This window comes from Carlito syrichta, unplaced genomic scaffold, assembly GCF_000164805.1.
Source record: "Carlito syrichta isolate Samal-C Ts95f unplaced genomic scaffold, Tarsius_syrichta-2.0.1 Scaffold309111, whole genome shotgun sequence".
Lineage (NCBI taxonomy): Eukaryota > Metazoa > Chordata > Mammalia > Primates > Tarsiidae > Carlito > Carlito syrichta.
Window position 1 is genome coordinate 78,509 of NW_007253207.1, and position 8,577 is coordinate 87,085.

Here is an 8,577-nt window from a genome sequence, read left to right on the forward strand (position 1 = left end):
GGCTCAGGCAATCCACTCACCTCAGCCTCCCAAAGCACTGGGATTACAGACTGAGCCACTGAGCCCAGCTAATAACTTGTTTTAATTTGTTGGTATTTTTATTTGACCTGCTGGGCTAAGGCGATCCTTCTGCCCCAACCTTCCAAATAGCTGGGACTACAGGTATCTATCACCATGCCTGGCTAATTTTTTCTTGATTTCTTGTAGGGACGAGGTCTTGCCAAGTTGCTCAGGCTGATCTCGAACTCCTGGGCTCAGGTACTTCTTTCGCCTCTGTTTCTAAAGTGCTGGGATTACAGGTATGAGCCATCATCCCCCACGCCCAGCAATTTGTGTTTTGTTTTTTTTTGTTTTTTTTTTACATCCATTCTACATTCTATATATAATTAAATATGTGAGTTCTCCAGCGGTTTGCAGAAATCCAAAAATACACTAACAAAATGTGTACTGAAGCTGGCTTCCACTATTTTGGATATAATTTAGCTATATAATTTGGATTTTAGCTAATTAAATTCCAGTGCTTATGTTTTATCGGTATTTACAATGTTAGTAATTTTCTCTTTTTGTAAGATTTTTTTTTAAAGGTTAAAATAGTTTTTATTCTTATTTTGAAATTGAGTCATTTCAAATGTCTTGTGAAATAAGGTAGATTTAAAAAAAGCAAATTGAAACTAATGTACCAATATTGGTATTTTCCTGTAGCATATCCTGCTTGAATTTTTTTTTTTTTTTTTTTTTTAGGTCAGGGTCTCACTCTGTGGTCCAGGCTGGATTGCAGTGGCATGATCATGGTTCACTGCAGCCATAACCTCGACCTGCTTGACTCAGGGGATCCTTTTGCCTCAGCCTTCTGAGTAGCTGGGACTACAGCCATGCACAACCACACCCAGTTAATTTTTGGATGTTTACTATGTTGACCAGGCTGGTCTCAAACTCATGGGCTCAATCAATGCTCCTGTCTTGATTTCCCAGAATGCTGGGATTACAGACATGAGCCACCAGGCCTGATCAATATTTTTATATTCAGTAATGTAGTGCCTCATTCTTTTCTCAGCACTTTATAAATATATAAGATGTGAATAGATTTGGTATTATTGTTAGGGGATTGGTGGAGAAGGGAGGTTTTATATATATATATATCATTTGAGTTCTCCCTAGAACAATTATTTGAGATTGCAACTTTAGATATTTACTTTAAAAAAAAAAAAACCCCAGATTTTCCTTGTCCACTATTATATATTTTTTAGATGATTACTTTGGATAATTTGTTAGGAAACTTGTATTCCTAGAGCTTTTGGAGCATCATTCTAAGTAATTTTGTAGTCTTTGAATAAATTCACCTGTTTGTAAGTCTCAGGCCTACTACAGAGGTAGGTAAGATGGTGTAGAATAGGAGCTTGGGGAAATAACATTTACTTTATTCCTAAATCTGCATAGGAAGGTTTTTGTGGTAGCTAAACATACTGTATGTTGTCAGATCAGTTTACAGTAGTAATTATTTGGGAACAAAAGCTTAACTTATTGTCTTTATTGTCAAGAACGTAAAACTGTATGGAAAAGAATAGGCAGATAGGCTGTAAGTTGTAGGTAGTTAGGTTTGAAAGATACATGCTTGCACCCTTGATAATTGTATATACTTTATTTTTTTGTTTTTTGGGGTTTTTTTTGAGTTGAAGTCTCACTCTGTTGCCCAGACCAGAGTGCAGTGGCCGCTCCTGGCCCCTGCAGCCTTGACCTGCTGGGCTCCGGTGATCCTTCCGCCTCAGCCTTCCGAGTAGCTGGAACTAAAGGCGCGCACTACCACACCCAGCTAATTTTTTGATTTATTGTAGAGATGAGGTCTCACCGAGTTGCCCAGGCAGGTCTCAAAGCCACGGGCTCAGGCAGTCCACTCACCTCAGCCTCCCAAAGATGCGGGATTACAGCTGAGCCACTGAGCCCGGCTATAATTGTATATACTTTAAATAACAGGTCTGAATAACAGCTATTCTCTTTGATAGACTTCATGGGAGACTGTAGGGGGGAAGAAGAAGAATTTTGGAAAAGAAAGTTCAGAAAACAAAGAGAATAGAGAGAAGAGAAGTGAGAAAGAAGCAAGTCGTGGACGTGGAAACAACAGGAAAGGAAGAGTTGGCAGTCGTGGCAGAGAGTGTAAGTACAGACTTTGTCCTCAACCTTTTCTTACAAGTTTTTACATATTCTGAAAAGCTGGAAGACTAGACCAAAGAATACCCATAAATCCATTACCTCAATGCAAAATTTGTTCTAACAGCACTAGTAATGAGCTGCAGTTGAGTGGTTCATTAGAATCTTTGGTGCAGCACTGATCAGCACTGACCTGGACTGTAGGTAAGTAGTTGTGTAGTGTGTCTTATGACTGCCTTCCGTTATGAATCATGTGCATTCTTTAATTTTAAAGGTGTGTGTGTATGTGTGTGCTGAGGGGTCATTCGCTTAATAGATGTTGTTTTTTTCTCTCCATTTATGAGCACTCATGGTATAGACAAGGGCTAGATTAAAGGGAAAGTTGTTGAATAGGCAAGATTTTCTTAATACTTTCCATTAGACCCAGGTTTTGGCACCGTTTACCCAAAACAACCCTGCTGTAGAGATGTACCAAAGTAGCTAAATTATGAATGAATAGAATATAAATATTTAACTTATCACCCTAGAGACTTTTGTTAGCTCATTTGTTTCACTGATATTTATTGCATACTTGCCATAGAGTGGGTACTCTTATAGGTGTATAGCAATGAATACAACAGATAAAAATCTTTGCCCTCCTAAAACGTTAAATGAAGGTATAGTGGGATGAAATGATAAAAAAGAGAAGTACAATATTTTTATTAATACATAATTTTAGTAACTATGCTATGGGGAAAAATAAAGGTAGAAAGAGAGATGAGAATCATGGGAAGAGATTTGGCAAGTTTGGGTGGATTGCCATTGATAGCGTCACTGAAAATTTATGTGAGCCCGGAAAGCGGTGAGGCAAGCAAGCCATGCCAGTATCTCATAATATTTCTGTATTATATAGAGGCATTAGTGCCAATATAGGGATGAGAAAAAGAAAAGACTGGGCATTGGATCCTCTGGATAGCATTCTAGAAAAACCTATGGGCCAGGCGCAGTGGCTCATGTTTGTAATCCCAGCACTTTTGGAAGCCAAGGCTGGATAATTGCTTGAGGTCAGGAGTTTGAGACCAGCCTGGGCAACATAGCAAAACCCCATCTCTACAAACAGATTTCAAAAATTAGCCAGACGTGGTGGCATGTTCTTGTAGTCCCAGCTATTCAGGAGGCTAATGTGAGAGGATTGCTTAAGCCCAGGAGTTCAGAGTTACAGTGAGTTATGATGATGCCATTGCACTCCAGCCTGGGTGACAGAGGGAGATGCTGTCACTTGGAAAAATGCAAAACAAAACCAAAAAAAAAACATGTCTAATGCTTAAATTTTTCTGAGGACCCACTGTTTCATTGTATTGCTATTTTGCTATTCTGTGCCTTACCAGGCTTTGAACTTAACTCACAGCAAATTCTGTGGTATATTGCATAGTTGTATGAGGCAGGTGGTTTTCTGAAGCACAAATCTGACTTTAGGAGCAAGCCAAGCCATATAGACAAAAGAAAAATAAATGTTTTTTAAAAAAATTTTTTTTCAGAATTTTCACCTGTGAGTTAAGCAAAATATATCCTTCAGTTTTTGAGCCACTTTTGTTTTTATTTTTCCTATTTCCAAATCCATTGTTTAAATTTTTGCCCTTTTTTTGTCATTCGTTTCCTGCCTCTAATAGGTATCAGGTAAAGTCATGTACCAGAGGTTTGGAAACAAAAAGCAGATTTTTCTTCTTTTTTTTTTTTTTCCTTAGTCAGAGTCGAAGAAAATGGTATTGATTGCAATCAAGGGGACAAACCTTCAGATCGTGGCAAGCGAGCCCGAGGTAGAGGTAAGCTGGAATAAGAGGGAAGGGAATGCTTTCCCTCAGAAGAAGAAGCAGGTGATTGCTTTGCTGAGCTTTGACTAGGGATGGCAGTGTGCTCTGAAAGAATGGTTGGTCTAAAATCTTGCTATTTGTTTACTGATGCTCATAAATAAACTATTTGGATTACATAGTTTTGAAGAAACCTGTTGGTTGTTTTCAGATGAGCTGAGAAAGCTCTTTTTATGAATAATCTAAAACTAATAAACCTCTGACCAAAAGTCATTATGAAATTCTCCTGGGCTGGGCGCAGTGGCTCACACCTGTAATCCCAGGACTTTGGGAGTTGGAGGCAAGAGGATTGCCTAGGCCCAGGGGTTCGAGACAGACTTGGCCAACATGGCGAGACCTTGTCTCTACAATAAATCAAAATATTAGCTGAGTGTGGTGATGCACGCCTATAGTTCCAGCCACTTGAAAGACTGAAGCAGAAGCCCAGCAGGTCGAGGCTGCACTCCAGCCTGGGCGACAGAGTGAGACTCCAACTCAAAAAAAAAAAAGAAAGAAAAAAGAAATTTTCCTATGTTGAACTTTAACAGATGTGTCTCACTGACATGATACTGTTTAAATTTTTTTTTCATGTTAGTTTTAACTGGAAAATTGTAATTGTTTTGCATTCAGAGTACAAGGTGATAGTTTTTTTTAAACCTTAACTTAAAAAATAATTTATTGCTAAAAAATGCTAATGATCTCCTGAGCCTTCAGTGAGTTAATTGCTTTTTTTGCTTGTGGAGCATCTTGCCTTGACATTTATGGTGGTGATTTGCTGAAAGTTGGGGTGGCTGTGGCAATTTCCCCTTTTAATTGATATATAATATCTGTACATATTTATATGGGGTACATGTAATATTTTGTTTCATGCATAGAATGTATAATGATCAAGTAAAGGGTATTTAGATCATCCATCACCACAAGCATTTATCATTTCTACATGTTAAACATTTCAAGTCCATACTTCTAGATTTTTTCAAACATACCATACATTGTTAACTATAATCATCTTCCTGTAGCAAGTATTTGAATTTATTCTTTCTGTCTAACAATGGTTTTACCCATTAGCCAACCTCGCTTTATCCCTCCCTCCACTCTCACCACCTTCCCAGCCTCTGATAAGTATTATTCCACTCTCTACCTCTATGAGATAACTTTTTTAGCTCCCATATATGTGTGAATACATATGATATTTGTCTTTCTGTGTCTGGTTTATTTCAGTTAACATTATGTCCTCCAGGACAGATGTTGCTGCAGATGACATGATTTCATTCTTTTTTAAAGCCTGATAGTATCCCATTATATAAATATACTACATTTTCTTTATCTATTTATACACTGATAGACCCTTAAGTTAATTCCTTACCTTTGCTATTGTGAGTAGTGTTGTACTAACCAGGGGGTGCATGTATCCCTTTGATACACTGACTTGCAGTAGTGGAATTGCTGGATATGGTAGTTTTAGTTTTCATTTTTTTGAGAATTCTTCATACAGTTTTCCATAATAGCCATACTAATTTACATTCCTACCAGTACTGTTTTAGAGTTCTCTTTCTCCGCATCCTCACCAGCATGTTATTTCTTGTCTTTTTGATAATACCCATTCCAACTGGGTTAAAGTTATGCCTTATTGTGTTTTTTCTTTTTTTACTTTATTTTATTATAAAGATGTGGGGAAAGCCAGGCATGGTGGCTCTTGCCTGTAATTCCAGCACTTTGAGAGGCAGAGGTGAGAGGACTGCCTGAGCCCAGAGGTTTGAGACCAACCTGGGCAACTTGGTGAGACCTCATCTCTACAATAAATCAAAAAGTTAGTTGGGTGTGGTGGTGCATGCCCATGGTTCTGGCTACTTGGAAGACTGAGGTGGAAGGATTGTCTGAGCCCAGCAGGTCAAAGTGGCTGTGAGCATGCTACTGCATTCCAGCCTGGGTGACGGTGAGACTCCGACTCAAAAAAATAAAAGATAAAGACTTGGGTTATAAGTCACGATTAGGTACATAAGTAGTCTACATGCAGGTGAAATTTGGGCCTCCAGCTCTTTCTCACTTCCTCTGGTTTAGGATCAGGTACCTTTAGTGATGTTAGATGTGTCTTCCCCCCGCTTCAGTGTCCCTCTCCTGCCAATCCCTCTCTTTTAGTATTGCGATAAATGTTCAGGATCCGTTTATGATTGAGAACATGTGGTATTCAGTGCTTTGTTTCTGTGATTCAGTTCTGTGAAGGTCACTGAATATGATGGACTCTAAATCCATCCAGTTTGCTGAAAAGTCCATACTTTTGTCCTTCTCTATGGCTGCATCTTATTGTGGTTTTGATTGGTGTTTCATAATGATTAGTGATGTTGAGGAGTTTTTTGTATACCTCTTTACCATTTGTATGTCTTCTTTTGAGAAATGACTATTTAGATCCTTTGTCCACCTTTTAATAGGGTTATTATTTTTTGACATTGAGTTATTTGGTTTCCTGGTATATTCTGGATATTAGTTCCTTGTCAGATGAAAATTTTGTAAATTTCTTGGATGATACTGACTTAATTCTAAGGCTAAATTAAAGACCATGTTAAAAATCTTTGAGATTTGGGATTATTCTAGATAAGGTTTTTTGTCATATACCCTATAATAAATTAGGGAAAAATAAAGTAATAGTAAAAATTCTGAGCCAGGCTTGGTGGCTCAGCCTGTAATCCCGCGCCTTTGGGAGGCTGAAGTGAGTGGATTGCCTGAGCCCGCGGGTTCAGGATCCGCCTGGGCAGCGAGACCTCATCTCTACAATAAATCAAAAATCAGCCGGGCGTGGTAGCACCTGTAATTCCGGCTACTCAGAAGGCTGAGGTGGAAGGATCACCAGAGCCGAGTGGGTCAAGGCTGAGGTGGCTGGGAGCGGCCACTGCGCTCCAGTCTGGGCGACGGAGTGAAACTCCAACACAAAAAAAAAAAAAAAAAAATTCTGCTTTCAGGAACTGAAACTGCCTATTATTATGTATATTTAGGAACAAGTCTTTATAAAGAAAATTTAAAATTCGTTGGGTGTGGTTGTTCACGCCTGTAATCCAAGCATTTTGGGAAGAGGAGGTGAGAGGATTACCTGAGCCGGTGGGTTCCAGACCAGCCTGCTAAACATGAGGAGATCTTGACTCTACAATAAATGAAAAGATTAGCCAGGCATGGTGGCATGCTCCAGCTACTTGGAAGTCTGAGGTGGAAGGATCCCTGAGCCCAGCAGGTTGAGACTGTGGTGGCCATAAGCATACCATTGCATTCCAGCCTGGGTGACAGAGTGAAATGTCAACTCAAAAAAAAGGGAAACTTTAAAATTTACCAATTTCACAGTAAAGACAGAAAAACGGTAAGGAAGGCTGATCGCGTGTACATTCCTGCTTTATTGGGTTTTAGATGCTGAAGTACACACCTGGGAGAGAAAGAAAACAAGAAGTAAAAAAAGACAGAATGGAGTGATTTTATTTGCCACTAAATTTTACTATGCGTCATCAGAGACAGCATTATTACAGTGTAACATCAGTGTTGTGCCCAGTTAATCCTTATCAACCTATTCTGGTTAAAATATCATTGCTGTGAAATTGCTTTATTTTAAAGTCTCAGTAATATATAAGAATCCAGAGTCTCTTATCATGGAGAGGGTTTTCTTTTATAGGGTACTTGGTTTTTTATATGCTTCTCTTGGCCTTAACAGGCTTCTTAGAGAAATAGATTTTCACAGAAATTTGTAATGCCACACTACTGAGCCCTTCATTTGGCCCTTTGAAAGTAAGACTCAGGCTGGGCTCGGTGGCTCAGCCTATAATCCCAGCACTTTGGGAGGCTGTGGCGAGTAGATTACTTGAGTCCAGGGTCTCTACACCAACCTGGGCAACTTGGTGAGACCTTATCTCTACAATAAATCAAAAATTAACAGGTGTGGTAGTATGTGCCTGTAGTTCTGGCTACTTGAAAGACTGAGCTAGAAGGATTGCCAGAGCCCGGCAGGTCGACACTGGGATGGCCGTGGGCCACAGCACTCCAGCCTGGGTGACGGAGTAAGACTCCAACTCAGAAAAAAAGAAAGAAAGTAAGAATCACAATATGTATTTAGATTGGTTGCTTAGGGACATATTTAAAGATTAAAGACTGGCCCAGCTCGGTGGCTCAGCCTATAATTCCAGCACTTTGGCAGGCCGAGGTGAGTAGATTGCCTGAGCCCCCAGTTCGAGACCAGCCCTGGCAACTTGGTGAGATGTTGTCTCTACAAATAAATAAAAAAATTAGGCAGACGTGGTAGCGCGTGCCTATAGTTCCGGCTGCTTGGGAGGCTGAGGCAGAAGGATGGCCGGAACCCAATGGGCCGTCACTGGGGTGGCTTGTGAGCATGCCACTGCCCTCCAGCCTGGGCGACAGAGTGAGACTCCAACTCAAAAAATAAATAAATAAAATGTTTTGGTCTTGACATAATTTAGAAATTCCAAAACAATATAAAATGTATTGTGGCTTGCCATCTTTATTCACCATTTTATTTAACTTTGTGCTGAATACAATTTATACAGGAAGATATGTTATAGTCCTTTCACAATAACTTCATAGCATAGATTTGTCTTTTTTTTTTTTTTTTTTT

The 8,577-nt window shown here is 39.4% G+C and overlaps 1 protein-coding gene across 1 annotated transcript in view; it reads left to right on the plus strand.

Annotated features, from left to right (window-relative positions):
* Nucleotides 1–8,577, plus strand: part of UBAP2 (ubiquitin associated protein 2) — a 126,672-nt gene that overhangs the window by 54,042 nt on the left and 64,053 nt on the right. Inside the window, exons 5-6 of the mRNA XM_008066797.2 lie at nt 2,001–2,151; nt 3,870–3,947. Of these exons, the coding sequence (XP_008064988.1) occupies nt 2,001–2,151; nt 3,870–3,947 (229 nt within the window). The remainder of the gene's footprint in view (nt 1–2,000; nt 2,152–3,869; nt 3,948–8,577) is intronic.